The following is a 23,175-nucleotide window of genomic DNA, read 5'->3' on the forward strand; positions in this document are numbered from 1 at the left end:
GTGCTCGCGGCGGGAAAAGACGTCCCGTAGAGCGTGCGCGTGCCTCGGCAATTTGATATACGGGCCCCGCCCCCCCACAACGGCACCGCTCCGCTCTCGTTCGGCGGGCGGTGTTTGTGTGCGTGCCGGCGTCAAAGAGGAGTAGGCCGTTTCCCACTTCCGCGGCGGCCGGCGGCCGAGGCCGCCGCACAGCCACCAGCGCCGGCAGCCACTCGTCGCCGTCCTCATGCAGCGGCTGCACCCGTCGATCGAGCGCTGCGCCGCTGCTGGGCGCAGCAGCAGCAGCAGCAACCTTCTCCCGCGCCTCGCCGAAGACTACGAGGAGCGTCGGCAAGGGCCGGAGCGATCATCTGGGCTACCGTGAGAGTATGCCCGCGGGAGTCGGTTAGTGGTCCCCTCGAGGCAGGAAGAAGAAGCTGCTCCTCCGGCGTGCTGTTCCCGAGTGAAGCTTCTCCTCCGAGAGGCAGGAGCAGCGACGGCTCGCCCACCACCGGGACCCTTATAAGGACGCGGCGACACTTATAGCAGCAGCAGCCGCACGCGGGAGCTGTGGCGGCGGCCCTGCTGCCGCGGGTCCCGCCGCTAAGCTGCGCGCGCGTGCGGCCGACGCTTTGCCGCACGGCTGCCCCGAGGCGCTGCCGTAGCAGCCGCTGTTCCTCTCGGCGCTCCGCCGCGCTTGCCTCCGCTGCCACCGCCCTGGGACACAGCCCCGCAAGCGGCAGCCCGAGCTTTTTTTAGGAGGAGCGAGGAAGACGGCGGACCGCGTTTCGCCAGGCCCCGACGTCGCGGTCGTCATCTCCCACCGCCGCTTCAGAGAGCGAGTGCGTGTCTCTTTCTCTGCATCCCGCGGGCGCGAGGCTCCTTCGCATCATCTTCTCGACTCTGCGGCTGCCGACTGTAGTACATTCGGCTGCCCGATGTGACTTGTGACTGCACCGTGTGGCTACCGTTTTTTTTATTATTATTTTGTATATTTCTCTACTTTTCTCGAAGCTGGTATCTTCCACCGCGTGCTGCCACCCCGAGGAACTTGAGAAGTGCGTGTGTGTCTGTGACTCGTGCGAGGGGCTTTATTTAAGACTGCTGAGCCGTGTGAGGTGCGCGTGTGAGTCAACAGCCCGGGCCGGGCCAGCCCGGGCCTGCCAGCGACGTATGCGTCGTTGTCGGTTCTTCGGTTTCATCTGCCGTGGAGTATACGCCATCGAAGATCTTCGCACTGTGCCCTCCGAACGTGGTGGCCAGACGTAACCATCCGGTTCCCTAATTTCTCACTTTTTGTGTGTGTGTGTGCAATTTTTGGAACGGAGTTTCTCATTTTTGAGGCACTTCCACCCGCTCACAACTTTTCTTTTTCCATTTTGTTTGTGTGTGTTTGTGTTCAGCGTTGCGTGTGCGTGTGTGAGTGTATCGTCGCCGTCCTCGGATTCCGCCTCCCAGAGGGTTTGCGGTGTCTGGAGAGAAAACTCCCTGACGAGGTTCTCTCTCCCGTTCCCTGCTCTTCTCGTAAAGACAAGAACGCGGCGTCCAGCAACGGTCGCCGCCCGTCGTGTTGCGCTTCCTGCTTCTTTTAAAGTGGTTCGCATTTTGTTACTGCGCTCTATACGCTGCGTGTCGTTGTTTCTGCCGTGTCAAGTGCACTTATTGTCGCTCCCATGAAGACACACGCTAAGCGCCCGACAACTACGACAACGCTGGTGAATGCGAATGTTAGGCCGTGCGACTTGGGGGAGGTGCTGCGACGCCGGCCTGCAGCGGTGCTAGCGAGAAGCCTCGTAATGGCATAAGACAGAAAGAGAGAAAAGAGGGGGATTATGCTGAGCTATGCGTGCTGCCAATATGTGGTGACGAGAGTGACCCTGTACCACAGTGCCTTAGTGGACTTGTCTCGAAGTCGTTCGGTGCACGCTGTCGAACACGAGCCCTGCTGTCCGGATCCCCAGTTTATCGCGGCGAACGAGTGCAAAGCCGTTCACTACGGCGTGTGCTCGCCCCTGCTCAAGCTTCCATCGTTCTCGGTGGCGCCCGCTTCGCCCGCCATCATTATGGCGCCGCAGCCTCCGAGGCCCCAGTCGGCGACGTCTGCGGCAACGGACTTGAGTTTGGAAGGGCTGGATCCCGTCGAACTCTTGGCCGTTGACCTGGAGGGCAAGCTCGAAGCGCTGGTCAACTCTTTCGTCGCTCAGGACAAAGTGAAAACTGCCGCTAGAAAGTCCAAGACAGCCATGGCTTCGTCCCAGGCGTCGGCCGTTAAGAAGCTGGTTTCGAACCAGTCTTCCGGAGGAGCAGGTACATCGAGCGTGGGGCCGTCGTACGGCGGAAAACAAGAGTCAAAGCCATCTTTTAAAGACGATTTGGGTAAAAAGCGAGTTAAAAGCGGTGACCCGGAAGCGAAGACAACGAGCAAGACGAGTAACGACAAATTGGCTAGCGACGCTGTGCCCAGAAAGGTCGGCACCGTCCTGGTGACATCCGGAACAGGAGTGACAACTAAGAAGGACGTCACCACCCGCGTCACACCCGCAGGAGCGAAATCACTAGCTGCGGATGCGCCCACTACGAAAAATGTTACGTCGAATCTGAAGGCCTCAAAATCGACTCCCACTTACAACTCGCATGAGAACGATGCGGCCAAAAAGAAAGTCGACAAGCCGACCTCAAAAACGAGGTCTCTTCTCACAGTAGACGGACACGAACACAGTCCTTCACCAGACGCTTCAACGGACAGCGAGAAAACTGAAAAATCGCCTTCTCCAACTCCTGGCAGTCAAAGAAAAGTGTTCAAGCTGTCCCCGCCAAACGTCATATCTCTAGTCACTGGGGCTCCTAAACCTTCTGGGGCTCCGCCTCCTACCTTCAGCGCCACATACGTTCCAGCCGGGACACCCTCCAAATCCACAACGACGACGGCGGCTGGCAATGTGACAGCTCGAGATTCACCGTCTCCGAAGACGTCTCCTGCGAAAGACAGTGCGAAGGACCCCCTAGCTACCAGGCCTTCGAGCCATCCTGGCAGCCCCAAAGAGCCCTGCGCTAAAGCTCCTAGTCATGAGCCATCTAAGCCAGCACAGTCAGACAGTGGCAGTGTGTCCAAAGAAAGAAAGACAGCGCAACCCTCGTCTTCGCCGACGCCCAAGCCCGTAGTCGCCGTGAAGCCCGTTAGCGGCAACAGGAATGCGACGGCGGCGACCTCCGCGGCAATGGATTACGCCAAGTCCCGATTCCAGGGTCTGCCCGAACCGAAGCAGTTCGAGGAACTTTTCAAGCAGAAGCCCTGCAAGAACGGCCACGTCGTGAACGATGCCAAGAGCCGGTGGGAGTCGTTGACCTCTCCGAGCTCTACGGCGGAGCAGCTGTGGCCCAACAGCGTCGGCAGCGGCAGGAGCAGCAGCGCTCCCGTCGCGATCCCTGGAAGCAACTGCAATCACGACTTGCAAGCGCCTGACTTGGACTCGCCGCTGTCGACTTCGCCGAGGCGACTCAACTCGCCCGAGGCATTGTTCCTCGAGGCCAGCTCGCCGCCCAGCATCCCGCACCCGCGGCTCACGTCGTCGCAGAAGCAGCACATCCGCGAGCGCTCGCTGTCTCCCACCGAGCGCACTCACATGCACGTGCCCGTGCGCCCTTTCCTCACCAAGGGTTCTGTGGCCGAGCGCGTGCTGCTCTTCGAGCGCTGCCCGGAGCGCGCCAGCGTGGAGCGCACGCCTGCGCCGGCTAAGGGCAAGCCGACTGTGTACAACGTCTGGAAACAGCACCACGGTGCAGCTGACGCCCACTCAGGATCGCAGGTGAGTGCGAGACTCGGCCCAGTAGCAGTGCATGGTTGGTGATAAACACTATAGGTGCATTCGATTTGTCGTCTCCGATGGCCCAGGACTACCCGAGGCGTTGCTTTCAGCCAATGAGTGTTGGCGTACTTGCCGTCTCGGACAGCCCTGGGCAGTCCAGGACAGCAAATCGAAGAGACCCACAATCGCGCTCGTTTTCAGGTGGACAATTCTCACAATGTTTGGCGTGTTTCATGTTTTCAATGGGAGCGTCGGCCTTCGTAGATGACGTCACACCCAAAGCGCGCAGGCTTTCTAATTTTATGGCAGGCGTTGATGCGTCGCGCCACGTCTTAATCTGATGCGCGAAGGCCCTCCCATCAGTTTGAGGCGGAAGTACCAGGGGCCAGATTTTGTAACGATTCTTTTCGTCTCCGATTCTTGGCGCCCTTCGTCATTGGTTCGCACAATGCCGCGCCGATAGAACCAATGGAAGAGAGAATCGTTGCAATATACAGCCGTAAAACGTGGAACACCGTCATCGTTTCATGAATTATTGACGTGCACGTATACGACACAACTGTTGTCTCGTGCTCTCGATGTTCACGATACTTGCATATATGACATTGCATAAGGTCCGGTGTCGTTTGCAGCGCGGAGCGCTGATTCTTATCTGATGTCCACGCTCACTACAATGCCATATCCATGGCAACGAGTACATCTATTCCGGCACATGGAGAGTAGTGGCTGCTGCGCGCTATCAGTCAAAGATCGCGGCGCAGAACTATTGTTCCGCGTTGCCGTGAGCAGCCAAACAGTGACACGTATGGCAACACAATCACAAGGTTACCGAATCTGCGACAGTTTTGCGAGAGGAATATCGCTGTGGGTCCGACAGATATTAAACGTTTGCTAATTTCCCGTAAATTGTGACTCACTCCTTCACTTCTTGTGATCGGGAGGCAATCAGCAGTCCATGTGATGAGAGCCACATTTCTCACAAGCTCTCACGAACTCCGGGACTCCACAGATCTCACAACCTCACGGAACCCCACAGCGCTCGCAAACTGTCGGCCTTAAATTCGTGGCATAAGACTAGCACTACAAGTACTCTATAGTGAGTCAGAAGAAGAAACTGTTACAATTTTCCGCCTTTGGATATCTACGAACTTGGCAATCTCGATGGGAGATAGTGTTTACGTTGCTACATGAATGCGCCAACGCGACGTATATACATTACGCACAACAGGGAGATCACTGCACTCGGCTTCGTATAAGTGTGATGCGTGTGGGATGTTGATTATACCATGTGACGTCTAGTTTGGTCATACGAGCCTTTTACACAAGCAGAAGTCAGGGGTTTCCTTCACGCGACGAGATGTATATATATATATATATATATATATACATACGAACCGCATCCGACGCACCCTCGAAGCTGTGACCTGTGCGAACTTCCAGAAACATTGGAACACATAGGAAAACCTGTTATTTGTCCCACGTATGCGCTGCTCCTGCTCCTCTTCCTTACGCAAGTGTTTTGACAGCGAGTTTCCGCAGTCATCGAGTAAGATGTGTTCATGTTTGCCTGCGCGCGTCACACTATGCTCGGTAATTTAGTTAGTAAACGAATGTTTACAAGATTATACGGCCGATAAATCTACAATCCTTACTTCGTGTTGACCCTTTTCGCAGAGCAATTTGTTCTAGAGAAACGAGGTGGCACTTTCGGCAACGCGCCATACGTCGCCTCAGCGACCGCGCACGAATACGAAACCATTACCATTCTACCTTGCTTCTGTGTGATCAGCTGTCGGGAATGCAACTGAGTTTTCGCTTACGCATTGTGCTCCAATCATGCTGGATTGAATCATGTGACCTAAAGACGTGTGCAGTAGTTGGCTGCAAAAATAGTGACTGGCATATTAAGGAGGAATGTAATGAATATATGGGTCCAAGTTCGCGGACCGCTGCTGCAACTGTCCGTACGTGTTTCCGGCACTTCGAGATGTAAGGCTTTCCTCGAGGATACAGAAATTTGTTCATCCGCCAGCGTTGTATCGCTAACCTTCAAAGAAAGGGCGTCAGCCCCAGTACTACGGCAAGAGTGAGTACCGCTCGTTAAACAATGATAAAGGGAGTAGCGCCTATCCCTGTCATAGTATATAGGTTTCGCGCACAGTATACACATCTACCCCAACTGGCACGGAAACTTACGCCCACTCTTTCGCCAACGTGTCAAGAATAAGTGAATGGGCGCACACTTGATTCGCGTAATAAATGACGGCACTACACCGATAGCGCACGAATGGTCAAAGCTGAATGTTTCGTGATGGTCCATAAGAGTAAGCGAGTTACTAGCGATAATACGGCTTTGCTGCAAGGTATTACAATCTACAGAACAGCTGCGTTTCAAGCCTTGTGCGCAGCAACAAATCCAACGGAACTGAGCGCACCCGCGAGCGACTATAAGCAGAAAATAATAAGATAGTGACCGTACCGTGGAACTTACTGATTCAGAAACATGACGAGCCGCTGCTTCAAATTATTTGCCAAATAAAGAATGAAGAGCAAAACACGCTAATCCTGATTAAATTCATGAGCGGAAAGTTTGGATAGCTCGAAATACATATTTAGCCCCGCTTTTAGAGCAAGCACCATATACGCTACTTGCGCTGTTTGGACGTAGCTTAATCAGCTCCGAAAGCGCTTTGCATGTTCTCTGGCGCCGTGGCCAATGCTTCGTGCCGTCCACCCAGTCACCGTCTACGATATCTCCCGAAACAGAGGTTTGCTAAGCCGCACCGGCGTCATACACATCCATTGTAAACACGGAGGCAGTTGAGGCAAGCAATGGACGCGTCACCACGTGATCAAACATGTCAGCGCCCACGTGCTCGCCGCGAAAAGGGTCAATATCTAATACATAGTTTGCTGTCGCAATCAATGCTTCGCCTTTCGGGCGAAACTGCGACATTTCTTACACTATACGTATATACTAATCAACGCTTTCACCAGATGAGGGAAAATAAAGTTAGGGAAAATTACTTTGCCAGTCGAAACTGATTCAGCGTTGCTTTTCAGTGTCCATTTGGGGGATTATTATCGTCACTCTGCGGAATCTCTTGTGCGGTCGAAGCGCGAGCCGCGTTTACACGAATGCTACAGTAGCGTCTTCAGCGAATCAAGGCAATTGTAGTACGCGACACAGTGTTTACATGTGGCAAATCGCCTTTCGTCCGAAACAAGCTGTAACTTTTTTTTTTTCCGGCGATTTGCATTCCGCCAGTCAGTGGAGGAGAGCACACGGCGGCCGCCGGCTCTCTCCGTCAATGCGATACGCCAGCGTTCTCATGCATCGCGCGAGACGACTTAACTCGTCTCGAACTGCCGCCTCTACGGTCGCATCAACGCGCGGTTCGCCTTCTTTAGAGCATTACCGCCGTTTGCAAATGCGATGCCAGGCGCCTATCTCGCATTCGTGTGAACGCCGCTACGATAAATACGGGTACCTAAATCGCACCTCTGCCAAAGCATTTGCACCGATCTTAGTTCAGAAGTCTGGTGCGAAATGTGTGTATCACCGGCCGTGCTCTTTACAACGAAATCGTATACCGAAGAATCGGAAGAGAAAGGCGCTGTACGGGCAGAGACCGATTGGGGGCCCGCTGCGCAAGGATAAAATCGGCAGCCTGCTGCGATAATGCCGAGGACGGTGCTCCTTCAAGGTGGCGGCGCTCCGTGCGCACGATCATTTACTCCGCATTTTGGCAGGCCGCGCCGAAGAAAAAGAAGTATTAATAACGATAAAACTGTCGCTCTAATTATCTCCGTATGCGCGTGAGACACACACACACACACACAACGCGTACGCGTCGAAAGCCGTCGTCCCCAAAGCTGTGAACGCGGAAAAGAAAGGAGGTGTGTATACGGAATGCGTGCGAACTGCCTAACGACCTATATTTATGGACGCATTTATCCTCTCGGCGGGCGATTTCTGTCGGCGCGTTATATACGACACTCCGGCGTATTTCGTCCGCGTCGTTCATCACGCGTGCGCACATATGGTATACGTATACGCATGCGCCGCCCTAATCAACTCGGCGATCTCGATAGACGTCATATTGGCCATACGCGCTTTCGAGAAAATGGAACCCGCAAGTCTTCAGTAAGAAAAAAAGAAGAAATAAAAAAAAAGGTGGAGGGGGTAACTTAGGCGCTGTCGTCAGTGTATACTGCCGACGTGCGTAATAATGAATCGCACTGCCAAGGCTATCAGTGTATTCCTGCGTGCAAGGCGCGAGCGAGATTGCGCTGAAGGCTTGCTCACGTGCATTCTGCGCACGCACGCACGCATGGACACACACACCTGTTGGGAAAGTGTGCGATATATGCACCGTGAATGCACGCCGCATTACACGCCGCGAATGCCGCCTAATCGCCTTCGAGAGTGCGGTCGCAACTATACGTTGGCGGCTTTTTTTATGACCGTCCCCGTTTTTTTCTCTCGCTCGGATGGGAGCGGAAGGGCCGACTTTCCGCGAAGCCGAGCCAGAGCGTGTCGTCTTCGTTGTGTGCACAATGCCGAGTCGATGATGATGCGTGCCATTGTGCGTCTCCTCGAGTCGGCCGCAGAAAAAAGGTGATGTAATGGGAGGAGAAACATTTAAGGAAGAGTCGTTCCTCCGCTGTGGGTCACGTACGCGGGTCAGGCGAACGTGAAAGGCGCGGTCGGGCAAACCTTTTCACTATGTGTACTTGTGTATACAATGTCCATTACGCCGCGGTGCTCGTTTTAGAAGCGCTGTCCGAACGTTGGCACGCGCCTTCACTCGTATACGAATGCAAGAAAATTAAATAATACAAACGGCTTCGTACGGAAGTGGGTGCTGCGACTTATAGACAAAATCAAACGTTTGTAGTTACTTCCCATTTTCTAGAAATCGTGATTCGGGGATATTCTGGCGCTGCGCTTGTAACTTTATAGGCTCAAAAGTCGACGCGGTGTCGCGTATGCCTTTGACGGGTGTTGGCAGCTTGTCTCGCGCAATGGGAGATGCTGCGATTTGTAGACCTTTTAAATATACAGCTAGACAGCGTAGACACTCTCCTCGAGGAAAACTGTTGGCTACATTGCCTTTCTGCACATTTTTTTCGTCTATATACAGAAGACGGAGACCACATGACTAAAGATGTATTAGCCTGAGTTCATATGTCTTATACGAGCGGAACCTTCGGTTTCATCACATTATACCAATTCACAGTGCGTGATATGTTTATAAACTGTCGAGGTATATAGTTTCTGGATAAAAACAAAGTAGATTTTTCTAAGAGAGCGTGATCATTTCTTTGACTCTGTACATAAGCGCCATGTCGCTGTTTTAGCGCGAGTGCGTCATTATGTCCTCGGCATCAGGTTTTTTAATTGTCCTTGAGAGTCACTGCTACCCGATATTCGTAATGGCAATGTGTCTTGATTCGGTACACATCAGCCCGACTCCGGCCTTTTTCGCTCTGTTCTTGCTTAGCCGTTTCAATTTTCAATTTAATTTGGAATACGTGCAACTTCTGTAGCGCGCCCTCGACGTGTAGCGAGAGCAGGCGTGCACGCAAGTGCTTCCTCACGGGACCAAATATAGCACATAAGTTGCGGGTGCCCAGCTCACGGAAAAAATAACTCGCAAGAACACAAAATGTACACTTGGATGTACTTATACTGCCGGTGTGCTTACTGAGCATGTGAAACGCGCAGTTTATTCTGCCATACAAAACGCATCGAAGTTTCTATATCAAGGGATACACATCGGGTGACACGCATATGTCCACATTCACCTTCAAAAATTATAAACCAGCAGCTTTAGCAGTGCATATCTATAGAGCATTTCGAGGAACATTGAAGAATTAGGTCTTGCATGTGCGATGTGCAAACCTGAACCTCTTGCATGAACCTATAGGAGGCTCATTCTTTCCGAACTCTCAGAATTGTTCTCACAGTAATCAACTACACGCACCTGCACTAATACGGATGCTTTCTATAACGACGAACACTGGGCATTCACGGCATATATACGCAGGGAACCAAATTGTCGCTCGGACGCTGTGAGTGCATATACGCTTGCCAGTTTAAATTAAACGTATCCGCGCATGAAAGTGAGAAGCGCAGCCCCATACACAGCCGACGTCAGTTGCAGTAAAACTGAAATCTCTGTAAGCGCGATTTCTCCCCTCATCGCTCAACTCTGAACTTTAAAATTAGTAACGGAGCTACCAATGCGCAAAAAACTCACTGGCACGGAACCGGTCTCATGGTCAGCAGTGCATGCAACGCCTGCTCGCCGTCCGTTCGAGTTTCTCGATGGAATCCCAGCCACGATCTATACTGTGTAGTAGTAAAACGACTCTTTTTTTTTGCGTACCCTCCAGGCGCTTTCTGACCATGGCTGCTGCTTTCTTGCGAATAGCAGCTTGTGTCACGTCGCGTACCACTTGCGAGAGCACGTGCACTCCCACAAGTTTTTTCTTTGGCTCACAGCATACGCGAGAATAAAACGGGCCAACATTGGTCAGCCTCATACTGTCTTGCGCGCTCTTCCTCTTCGCAATCACTCTCTCTCTCTCTCTCTCTCGTCCTCGTGACATCCCTACGTCGGCGTCTCGTAGTTGTGAATTCTCCTGAACCCCGGTGACCTGAACAGCATGCAGTTTGCATTCCGACATAGCTTGTGAACGGAGCAGTGCACAAACATCAACATATTGCGTGACATTAAGATGTTTGACCTGTATGGTGCAAAAAGATGAACATTGCGTGAGATTGCATGCTGCATACAGGATGACAGTGACGACAGTCGTACGAATCATACAAAAATGCGATTCGCACGGCTAAGTTAACTAATCGCTATAGCGTTTATTTACTGATTCACGAAAGCTTCGCTTCGCATAGCTAGAATTCAACATGTATGTTGCATATATATATATATATATATATATATATAATCCTATCATAAGAAACCAACGAACAATGACACCAAGGACAACATAGGGGAAATCACTTGTACTTACTAATTCAATTAAAGACAATGATAAATTATCAGAAATTAAAGTAGATGAAAAAACAACTGTGCGCAGGTGGGAACGAACCCACGTCTTCGCATTACGCGTGCGATGCTCTCACCATTGAGCTACCGCGGAACCGTTTTCCCATCCACTTTCTGGGGTATTTATGTTTAACAATTAGAACTCACCCTGGGAGTGTTAGCCAGCGCCACACTCACAAACTTAGGGGCGGATGTGGAACATCCTTCCTGCCGCAGGCGTCACGAGCACGTGATCTTTTTGGGTGATGGCAACTGGTCAATAAACCCACATATGCTACCTGAAGGCATCAATGTGACATCAATGTTTCTTCTCGTTCATTACATAAGGAGGGCTCGAATCCGGCAACATTGATGCCTTCAGGTAGCATATGTGGGTTTATATTGACCAGTTGCCTTCACCCAAAAAGATCACGTGCTCGTGACGCCTGCGGCAGAAAGGATGTTCCACATCCGCCCCTAGGTTTGTGGGTGGTGGCGCTGGCTAACACTCCCAGGGTGAGTTCTAGTAGTTAAACATAAATACCCCAGAAAGTGGATGGGAAAACGGTTCCGCGGTAGCTCAATGGTGAGAGCATCGCACGCGTAATGCGAAGACGTGGGTTCGTTCCCCACCTGCGGACAGTTGCTTTTTCATCCACTTTAATTTCTGTTAATTTATCATTTTCTTTAATTGAATTAGGAAGTACAAGTGATTTCCCCTATGTTGTCTTTGGTGTCATTGTTTGTTGGCTTCTTATGATTAATAAAAATCGGGCCCCTAGGTTCACTTTCTTCTCGTTCATATATATATATATATATATATATATATATATATATTCAAGTCAATCAGCTTCGCTTCTGAATGTTAAACCAATATGGAGCCAAGGGGGCGATCACGGCGTCTTTATTAAGAGAAGGCGAGGTCAACGGCCCTGCAAACCGATGCCGTGCGTCCGGCCTAAAATAGACGAGAACGCCGCCCGCACTGGAGTAATGGGACCCGCATCCACGGCCGCCATTAACCTGCTTTGTAGAGTTATTTGTCCTGTAAGGAGTTATCTGAAGACGGGCGAACGGCGTGTGTGGCCGGAGCCAACGGGTTGCCCATTGCTGCTTCCTCTCTCTGGATGCACTTCACTGAAGCCTGCGTGACGCCCCACATGTCCAGCGGAGAGTGAAACTAGGAATTCGCCAAACCATTCGGAACAGTCGCGTGCGTTAGTGTGCACGGCGATGTAGTACGTTGAGCGCGTAGGAAAATGAAGAACGAAGACATTGCGTTTTTGGAGATAGTGGCATGATCTGTTCCCTCACAAAAGTAAAGACTTCACGGAGCAGACCATTTCGCGCTCGAAGGAAAACGACTGCCACGTGTATTCCAGCAGAAAGTGCTTTTTCATTCAACTTATATTTTTTTTTTTTGGGGGGGGGGGGGGCGCAGCTCTTGAAGTGGCCGCGTTCCTTGAAGGTGGTCTGTGATGTGCTTTTAAATGTATGTATGTATGTATGTATGTATGTATGTATGTATGTATGTATGTATGTATGTATGTATGTATGTATGTATGTATGTATGTATGTATGTATGTATGTATGTATGTATGTAGGAATGTATGTGTGTATGTATGTATAGTACGTAAGTATGCATGGCTATTCCACAGGCACCCTTTCTGTAATGGGTATGTATAAAGAAAGTAATTGAAATATTTATAAGCAAGGATTCATTAATCATCCATACCACTATGATTAGATATAAGTTACAAAACGTAGGCATTTGGATCTATGATGCTTTTGGTCCCAACCAAGAACTTTGCGACGGAGACCCGTGCATTTGCTGTTCACGCGCCGAGAGCGTCGAAACGCCCGTAAAACCTGGCAGGGGGCTCTGACGCTCTTCGCGTGCTCTCCTGCCCCCTTCGACAACAGCGCGCTTTCTTGTCTCCTGTTTGGCTCACATACTGATGCGCGTTTACACGCGTTAACATCGAGAAGATAGAAATGGGAGAGAGAAAGAACCGTGGCTCAGGTCAGACAGAAGAGTAGCACACGCTGTGGAGCGAGCTGGTGCGGGTTTTACATCTTAGCTATCAACGCAAACAAAGACAAAACAAACAGAGGCGACAACACGACGCGCTTGTGTTGTTGCCGCCTATGTGTTTTTGTTTTCTTTGTTTACGCTGATAGCTAAGAAGTTAAGAGGATGATGGGTCTCTTCGCCAACTTATACGTATAAGACAAGCAGCGCCTGAATTCATCCTGGTTTACGGAAAACGCGATGCTTGATCCTATTCGTGAATTTTTCATTTAATATTGGCACCCATGTCCTCTTACTTTCCCAACTTTTTTCTTTTAATTTTATGTCAGTCGCAACGTTCTGTTGTACCCAAACGCGAAAACAAGCTAAAATTTAATCGTCTATTGTTTGATTTATTATCTAACCGTTCCTATTTTTAAGGAGTTTTGAACGCATTATCCTGAAACACCCGGTTTAGTACCTTGCATTGCTAAGAGGCGCAAAGCGTTTCGAAAACTTGGGAAATGTAAATACTACTGAAAGTGTTCGAAGAAGAAGAGTAATTGTGGGATCTTATGCGCCAGAACCATGATCTGATTATGAGGCATGTTGTAGTCGGGGACACCGAAATAATTTTCATCACCTGGGGTCAGCAGTTTGCAAATAACATTTACAACTGCTAATATAGTTGCTTGAAACTGTTAGTAACATTTACAAACACTTTATTATTGCGTACTTGTGCTCCGGCCAAATGTATTACAAAGAACGCGCGATACTAACAATATTTATGAAAAAGCTACTGCAATGTATTGGATAATGGCCCTGGCTTCAAGGTTCTCCAACGGCGTTAGAAGAAAGGTAGAACTTTCACAACATACACAATTTATTTACACACAAAATAGGTTCTCCGTTTACCCTACGAACTTCAGCATTTCATACGATATACTGTAAGTTATGCGTATACTATGCACAAAACCTTATTCACTTATTATGACACTCACGCTTGCTGGGGTGGCTCATTGGCTGTGGTGTTCAACTGCTGAACACTAAGTACCGGGTTCGAATCCTGGTCCCGCGCGGCAGCATTCTGACGGGAGAGGAATGCAAAGAAAAAAAAAAGAAAACGCTCATGTACGTTGGTTATGTACGGTGGACGTTGAAGTTTATCCAGAATCTGCCACTACTATATGCGGCTTCGCTCATGGATGGGCCATGTGTTGCTTCCGAACGTTTAGCCCCATAATTTGTTTAATGCAGAAGCGGTTTTTTCTCGACGTCTACCGCAGGCTCCCGTTTCACAGAAACTATATACGTCATCGGTATTGTACTGTCTTGGATTGGCGTGTCTTCGGGCACCACGCAGTGCCCGTTCGTGGCAGATCGCGCCTTGAAACGATTGAAGCAATCACTGACGTACACGAACGCGTCATAGCTTGTTAACTTTAGTAGATATAATGGTAAGAAATAAACAAAGACATAAAGGCACACGTGCGGAGCGCCACGGCTCTCGCGATTGCAAAACGCTTAAAGACGCACACGTTGGACGCTTGGACAATTTCGACGCTTCCGGCTTTCCATTCATTTGCTCGATGCAGCTCGGGTCTTGAGACGATGGAAACGCTCATTAACGTTTACAAACGCACGGACGTGTCACTGACTTGGATTGACGTGGCATGCTTGAGGGAGCAATACGCCTAGTGTAGGGGCTTTACATATACGCCAACATATATGCTTCCCTTGCTCGTGCGTCAACGCTCGGACGCGTCAAATCTCTCTTGCACATATTTCATGACGGCTCAACTTATGCTACGTGCCTGAGCATGTAGGATAAGTTAAGCTGACTAAACGTTATTCTATGCTTCAGTGACATGTGTGACAAAACTGCATGCCTCCGTCAGGAGGCACTGTTAGCAGTTGCTTAATTACTATATCTCGTTAGCTTCTTTTCTGTGCTGTGTGATTTCGTTGTTGAGTTTTGTTGATGAACAGCTCATTACCATACTCCTCTTCGTCTAAATAAATATTTACTTGACTTTCCATCCATGCTCTTGAAATGTACTCTGCTTCCATGGGCACATTTCAATGCTATATACTAGCAAAAATATTCATGAATATACTTTCACTGTTCCGATGGCACTCAGTGGTCGCAGATTCTACGCTAACCTAGTTTAGTTCAGAAACAAAGTTGTCCTAAATTTAAAAAAAATCAATCTGGCTTTTAAATGCGAAACACTTGGTGAAAAAAGCAAGACGTAAGAAGTGCCCACTGCATGCCCCCTCCTTGTCTAGTCCGTAAGTCTGCCCCTGGCTTCAGTGAAGTAATACAATCAGTAATACAAGCAGCAATACATAGGACCGGCGCTAAGAAATGCGAGTGTTGCAGCAGAGGGCTACAAAAGCATCGTTGCAATGGTAAGGAGGAGGTGGAGGAAGAGGATGATGCTGGACGTGCAGATCCAGCCTTGCAGAGGCCGGCCGGCGATTCCTCCGCGCGAAGGTATGTTTTTTTTTTAAGTTTAACGTGCGAGGATAAACACGTCGGAGTTAATCGCGGCGTATAAGCAGGTCTAATGCGACCGAGGCAGATCAAAGTGATTTCAAAGAGCAGTGGTTTGGGAGATGTATACCGAGTGTTTCTACGAAGACTCTAAGTAATATTTTAAAATAACTATTTTGAAATAAAAGGACGGTTCCTTCGGAGACATGCCGCCAGTCTCCGAAGGAACATGCCGCCAAGACAAAAATGAACCTCATATTCGAAATAAGCGCGTAGCATTACAAATATGTACGAGTTTTCAGCACCATACCTCAAAGAAAAAATGTAGATTAAAAAAAAATTTGGTCTAGGGCACAACTCTCCCCGGAAAAAACGAAAATTTTCACGTTCGTAATGTCTCACTCGGTAATAAGAACCATCTTGCGAAGCGACTATGACCGTGGCCTGTCTTAGGGTCTGAAGAGCATACTCTAGGACCCAACAGTACAGCGCTTCCGGAGTGTTGACTCTTCCAGCGGGTTCTCTTCAACCCGCTCCCAACTACAGCGCAGCGCAGCGTCAACGGCTCGGTGGGGCCGCGTCGTTTTTCATATCGCGCGCGCGCTCCTTTTCGGCGACCCACTTGCTCGAAACGGCGGCGGAAGCCGGCCGAGCTGCGAGATGAGAGGAGAGACCCCGCCAGCGCTCAACCTTGGCCCGTACGTCGCGAGGGCGCGCACCGCGTGCGGCCGACGCCAGCGTAATCGCTGTGTGCACCGCCGACCCGCCCCCGCGCCGGCATTTTCACTCATGTGGTCCCACGGCCGTCGTTGCGCGCTACACGACGCTGCCCAAGTCATTCGGCGGCGCACAATAACGCCGACTTGTGTGCTCTATGCCATCGCGTTGTGACCACGCGCGTTTTTGTGCGCGCACCCTTAGCGACGGGTTGTAACCTTCGCCACCGGCAGGTTTCTCCGGACGTATATATCCGCAAATGGCGAGCGCGTGCACGGGTTAAGCCAATGACGAGGTACCCTTAAATGTGATCACTAAAGTTAGGCTGTGGTACCTGTTTAACGTCCCTAACCTGCACAGTCAGATACGAAGGGCGACGCTGTGGAGGACTCCGTATTAATTCTTGCGCGCCCGGAGATCTTTAATGCGCATTCAAAATCTAAGTATAGGCGAGCGTTATTGCATTTCGCCTCCATCGAAATGTCGACGCCGCGTCGGGACTCGAACCCGCGACCTCGAGCTCAGCAGCCAACATCACAGCCACAGAGACGCCGCAGCGGTTATCCGATAATGGCCAACAGATCTGTGTATAGTCTGAAAGTTACACGGATATTGGCGAAGCGTTCGCATACTCGACGCGGCAGTTGCTGTCAGGAGATCGTTCGCTGGGAACATCGCGCCCGTATACGGTTGCAGTTTCGCCATCGGTCTATTTCCTGTGACCTCATGAAATGTGCACTCCGTTCCAGAAGTGTAAATGACACCACTATCGTCGCCGGAGCGTGCTCATGTGTAGTATCGTCGTCGTCATCATCATCATCAGCCTATATTTATGTCCACTGCAGGACGAAGGCCTCTTCCTGCGATCTCCAATGACCCCTGTCTTGCGCTAGCTGATTACATGTGTAGTACACGTTGTAGCTATACAATGGCCTGCCTCGGATGGCAGCAAGATTAAACTACCGCTGCAGTCGAATCCCGGTAAGCACAGGGACAACGCGCATAACAGAGCTGGCACGCTCTGCGGCGATGAAATGGGTGGCTCTTGCACATATTTTCACATATGTCGCTGGGGCTGACTGGTTATGGAGCATTCGGCTGTTGAGTTCTACTAGATCGAGGGTTCGATTACCGAGGTGGTCAAAATTAAACCGGAGCCGTACTCGTAGCCTCAGGGTTGCTTTGGCACATCGAACCCTACGAATCAGTCAACTCTGCGGCAGCGTGTACTGGCGCCGTACTTTAGATGCCTTGTAGGCGCGTACATTCGTCGCCTGGCCACGCCCAGGCTTTATATAAAATCCAACCAGCGCTGAATTAGGCTTCCCGTGGCTTGCACTTGACCACTTAAACCGGCGGTCACATTTCAGTCGCTGTAATTAACAGCGCCAGCGTTTCGTTGCGTGAAAATGTACCAGGAGATTTCTCTCTCTCTCTCTCTTTTTTTTTTTTTTTTTTTTTAGAGGAGATAGACTTACGTTATAGCTCCCTCCCCTATTGACATGACTTTCAGGACAGACATCACAGTGTGATGTCTGCTGATTAACGAAGAAGTTTTATCAATTAACCTTTAATTTATTCACACTGGAACACACGTCCCAACTACGGAATTGAAGCCAAGCAACGCAAACATTTAGCTCAAATGCTGTGCTTAGTACGCTTACTTATTGACGCAACATTTTTTCTACGTTGCAGATCAGTGCTAAATCGAACTTCAGTGGCATTTCGCCACAGAATTTGAGATCGAATTTCTCGGAACTGCAGATGCTGATCACACGATTTCTTCTGAATGGGTGCGCCTTACTTCATTGCTCTTCTGCTTCAATTGCGGAATTGGGACGCATAATCGAACGTTACAAGGGAATATTCACTAGTCATTTACCGAACGTTTGTTAATTAGACAACACCAGACTGCGATTTGTCGCGAAACTAATGTACGACCGACTCTTCAGGTAATCCAATTTGCGCAGTATTGCGTTATCCACCATATAGGCAAGGTTTAACCCGAGTCCGTTGCCGCTAAAGAAAGATCACCCGATGTATATAGGCGCTATACGGCCGTATACGCAAAATGAGACGACGTCGATTATACAGCAAAGTGCTTTTCCAAGTTAAAAACTAAATTCCGGGTTTTACGTGCCAAAACCACGATCTGATTATGAGGCACGCCGTAATGGAGGACTCTGGAATTATTTAGACCACCTGGGGGTCTTTAACGTGCACCTAAATCTAAGTACACGGGTGTGTTCGCCTTTCGCGCCCATCGAAATGCGGCCGCCGGGGCCGGGATTCGATCCCGCGACCTCATGTTTAGGAGCCCAACACCATAGCCACTAAGCAACCACGGCGGGGTTTTTTCCAAGTCGTTGCCGTTTTAAAAATAACTGACAAAACGACCTTTCCGTTCAAAGCACGTCTCGTCAAAACTTCCGTCCGCTCGTTGTCTTTCCAATTCCCACGCGAATGCGGGCGGGATCGCCGGCGAGACGAGAACTTGTGCAGCGTGTAGTTGCGCTAAACCTGCGTTGGATGCCTCGCAACGTGTACACATGGCTACATCACCGGCGCGGCGCCGCCAAGTCAGTCTCCGGTCGTGGGCGATTGCAGCGGGAGCACGTGGCGCGCCTCCGCCGCCTCCGCATCAACGTTAAGCGGGGCGCCGCTCTTCCTACGGTGCCTTCGAACGACCGCCGTAACGCGAAAGCAACAGCCGTTCATCCCTTGCCGTGGTTGCGATGGCCCAGTAGTTATTGCTTCTGCCGACAAATCGGGGCCGAATCCGCGGCAAAACCCTTCGTATACGCGGCAGCAATATGATCGTAATGATGATAGAGTACTAACTTTATTAAGGCCAGAGCCTTATATGTCTCATCGTTCAGTCGACCTTCAACGTCCTTGAGCGAAAACCGTGTCGTCGGGGCGAAATCTTACACGATGACGACTCGGAGCAGTAATTCACTTACTACACCGCCCCCCGGCATCGTCTCTCACCTGTATGCAAACGCTCACACAACAATTGTGATGGTGCGCGGGTCACCGTCGTCATCGTTTCAATTAAGATGGAGTAAATTCAGGCACTCGAACCCACGACCTTCAGTGGAAGTCGAACCCTCCAGCTTATGCGTGAGTCGAACCGGCGACCTTTGGTGTTAATTAGGGCGAGGTTAATTAGGCACATTTAATTGAGGTAGCGTCAATTAAGGCACTTGAGCACGCAGCCTTTGGTCGCAAAAAAATTAAGTAATAAGAACTGATAACGCATTCGGATGAGAATGCAAAGTAATTTGATGAATGTCTCCTGAGCACGCAGGCTTTCGCCTTCACCCTCTGGCGTATGCTAGAGTGACTGTCAATTTTTATTTAATTCCGAGGTATTACGTGCCAAAACTACGATCTGATTATGAGGCATGCCGCATGGGGGGGGGGTTCCGGGTTAATTTTGATCACCTGGGGTCTTTAACGTGCTCTCGATGCACGGGACACACCCCCTGCATTTCGCCCCCATCGAAATGCGGCCGCCACGGCCGGGATTTGATCCCACGACCTTGTGCTTAGGAGAGCGACACCATAGCCACTAAGCCACCATGGCGGATTGCGTGCTATTGACATCCGATTTGAATCAGGAAGCTAGGCGATAAATACATCACCTAGGGTGCTTGGGCCTGTTAGATTTTACTTTGTCTACTGCAATCTAGCATTCTGACTGACTTTGAAAAGTCAGGCAGTATGCTTGTAATTTTTTTTTTTTGTATAGTTAAGAAGGTGTTTCTTTCATTTCTTTCTATATGCATCCAAAGGTCTGTGACGACTAATAATTGCGCTACTATATTTTGCAGATTTTTTTTAATTTCCGAATTGTTTCGGTATTCATCGAGTTTATATTCTCATGGTGCACGCTATTATAATCTTTGCGGTGTTTATATTGTTACCGCTAATTACGTTGCACTGTTCTGATGCCCCGATTTTTATTTGTCTCCACTCAGTTTCTAACAGAAGATCCCCTTTTAGCGTGTACAACGTACACGTCCGTAAAAATCTTGCAACAGCTGTTGCGCCGAAAGCGTAAAAGGATCAGTGTTCTTGGCTTACTTATTGAAACACGATGTACGTAGTCGCACCACTCGTCCGGCGTTATACCGTCTTGCAACACGACTAGATAACACCCGATGGTTAGTCACAAGAACCAACTAAAATAACTTTTTAGGACGTTTTTCAGACTGTTACAAATCGTTTATAACATAATCGTTTATAATCGTGATGAAATTAGGAAATTTGCAGGTGCAAGTTGGACTAGCGCAAGACAGGGGTAATTGGAGATCGCAGGGAGAGGCCTTCGTCCTGCAGTGGACATAAATATAGGCTGATGATAATGATAATGATGATGATGACGATGATGATGATGATGATTAGGATGATGATGATGGAATCGTTTATTATACGTCAAGTGCGTCTGAGGAAAAAAAAAACGCCAACAGAAATAGACTTCTCGGTGCTTCCGGCGGCACCAGCATGTCGTCATGAGCGGGTTCTCTTCTGCTGGCTTTCTTTTTTTTTCAGTAATCTATGTGGACCCTCACGTTTTGACATATATGGCTCGTCATACGGGCATATTATGGTTAAATAAATGACTGCCTGCAGCCCTCCTTTGCGAAGAAGCTGCATAAGTGGCCTGGGTAAGCTTATCGCTCGTAATTCATTGTCCGTAGTCTGTGGGCTGGTCTTTCCGTGTCCCGGCCCCTCTAAGCACTTTCCATTTTGTGGCTTTTGACACTGGACACAGCCACAGAAGATGGCGAGCGTCCGCAGCTGCAGACGCGTGGGCAGAGTACCTTGGGCATGTACTTCACAGGGCCTTCAGGTGCTGAGACCGAGGCTCATGTTACGAAAAGTGTAAGGGCTCGAAGTCTCCGGAGAGAGACTTCCTCCACGCGAGTTAAATCACGAGCAAGCAGACACACACACACACGCTGGAAAGAAGGGGGAGGGGGTGATTTATTAGAACTGGCGAGCTTCTGAAATGGATGAGTGTTTCCAGATACATTGCATATCAAACAGTCGATATACCTCGCTCTTGTCGATGAAATTGTGTTCGGAGTGCATCTTTGGAGTTCACGTTTGCGGAGACAGTAAAACGCACGAAAAATTCCAAATTTTTTGCGTGTTCCGGTGCTGTCTGTCTTTAACGATGCCAAATCGTGATGTTGGCCATATTAATAGCGGAAGCGGCAGGTCAATGGCAAGAAGCTCTTGCGAACGAAAAACTGTGAGTTCGTTCCCTCATGAAGCGAGTTCCGTATAAAACGAATGAAGTGTATACTTAAACAACGATGTTAATCGTCAGCATGAGACGTGATTACGCGCCACTGCGCCGTGGCCTGCGTTGCTATATTGAGGTCGTATAGTGCGCAAGAGCAAGATAAGGCCGGAAAAAAAAAGAAATAACAAAACGAGAAAATACCTTGTTGGCAGTCTTTCTCGCCACTTTCCGTTTCTGTTATACTCCTTTCGTTGCGACGTGCGTCACTCGCGCGTTTTACGCGAACTCTCGTTGACACAAAAATGCGCCGACCTCACTTGTGTGGAAATAGCATTCCGCGCGCAACTTGAAAGTCAGCGACGTGTAAACCGCACCCGGTGTATACTGTGAAGTGACTTTACCGCATCGCATCAGAAATATACCACAAATAGTCGCGTATACTCCAAGGGATACGACATCATGCTACCTTCGGAGTGACTGCATTGTATATGCAGATTTGCAGACTTTAGCGCGCAGACAGTGTAACCACGCACGCAAATTGACGGTTATTCGCGGTCGGAAAACAAGACTCCCATGAGCCTTGGTATACGTGCTTCGGACGTGAACACAAATGTCAACTTTGGCTGTTTTATGCAGGGATCTTGCTTATATCTTCCTGAGATCCCCTTGTAAATTATACCGGCCATTGTATTCAATCCCTTACGTAATTAGTTAGCAAGCGGCTACGTAAAATAATCACCCCGAAATTTAAGTCAAATTCGTGCCTAAGTGTACGGAAGTGGTTCTTGTCGCGTTCTCGTCGTCGGCTTTCGAGAAAGTGGACGGAAATTTGATTTAGACCGTTGTGTCGTCGCCACTGACAACCGGGAAGCACCCGTGAAACGAGTTTGGAATGCCGCGAGATGATACGAAAACCCAGGACGCAGTGTCAACATGCCAACCCCGCATACGATGTTAATTACATCTTAATTTCTGTGTTTTTCACAACAGACACGAGAAAGCGGTTTCTTTGTTCACGTGTATGGGGGACGTTGCTTGCAGAATATAACCGTGGTATTTGAACAAAAATTGTTCAAACAAGAAATCATGTTCGAACATATCCTCCTAAGACCTCTTGTACGATACGCCGCATATTGCCTTCAACCTTTTTTTTTTTTTTTTCCAAATTCACGCGGAAGTGATTACGTAAAATATTCATTCGAGGTATGAAGTACGTTGCATGTTTAACTGTAAAGAAGTGGTTTACTCATATTCTTGTCATCTGCTTTCGGGGAATTTGACACTCAATTGACCTAGACGCTGGAAACCAACTTTGGTTGGTTCCTAGACGGCGGTTTCTAGCCGGTGGATCTAGACGGCGGAAACCAACTTTGAGTCGTGTTTCGAAATCACTGAGATTGCGGGAAAATGCCGGACGCGCCAGCAACATGGCGATGTTATATACGTATAGTTCCATGTTCATGACTGCGTTTAGGCACTGAAATGCAGTTTTACCATAGCAAACATGATGTGATGGAGACGTACATGGAGACGCAGCTTTTGGCATCTAACCGTGGTATTTAAATTTGAAAAATTGTTCTTCGTCTTCATAACATAACAGCAGACAATAAAAACCACCTTGAAGAGCGACTACCGTAAAAACCGTACTATAGGTCGAACCGGAATATAAGTCGACCCCCCAACTAACCAATTCTAAAAATGAAAAAAATCTTTTTCAATGGCAAAAGTACCGAAAGACACCCTTACCTTTAAACAAATTCGACTCAGCCGGTTGCAAAACGGTGACAGTGTTTATTTAAATGCTGCTCCGTGCCGTGATGATAAGGTGCTGACAAACACGCGGTTCGATGGTCGCA

The 23,175-nt window shown here is 49.3% G+C and overlaps 1 protein-coding gene across 2 annotated transcripts in view; it reads left to right on the plus strand.

The window, feature by feature from the left end:
* Window positions 1–428: 428 nt before the first annotated feature.
* The window catches only part of LOC119441737 (uncharacterized), a 125,767-nt gene continuing 103,020 nt past the window's right edge, over window positions 429–23,175 (plus strand). For both annotated transcript variants that reach the window (XM_037706346.2, XM_037706348.2), the window contains exon 1: window positions 429–3,785. In XM_037706346.2, the coding sequence (XP_037562274.1) occupies window positions 1,812–3,785 (1,974 nt within the window). In that variant the 5' untranslated portion in view covers window positions 429–1,811. The remainder of the gene's footprint in view (window positions 3,786–23,175) is intronic.

Source organism: Dermacentor silvarum, chromosome 2 (assembly GCF_013339745.2).
Source record: "Dermacentor silvarum isolate Dsil-2018 chromosome 2, BIME_Dsil_1.4, whole genome shotgun sequence".
Classification (NCBI taxonomy): domain Eukaryota; kingdom Metazoa; phylum Arthropoda; class Arachnida; order Ixodida; family Ixodidae; genus Dermacentor; species Dermacentor silvarum.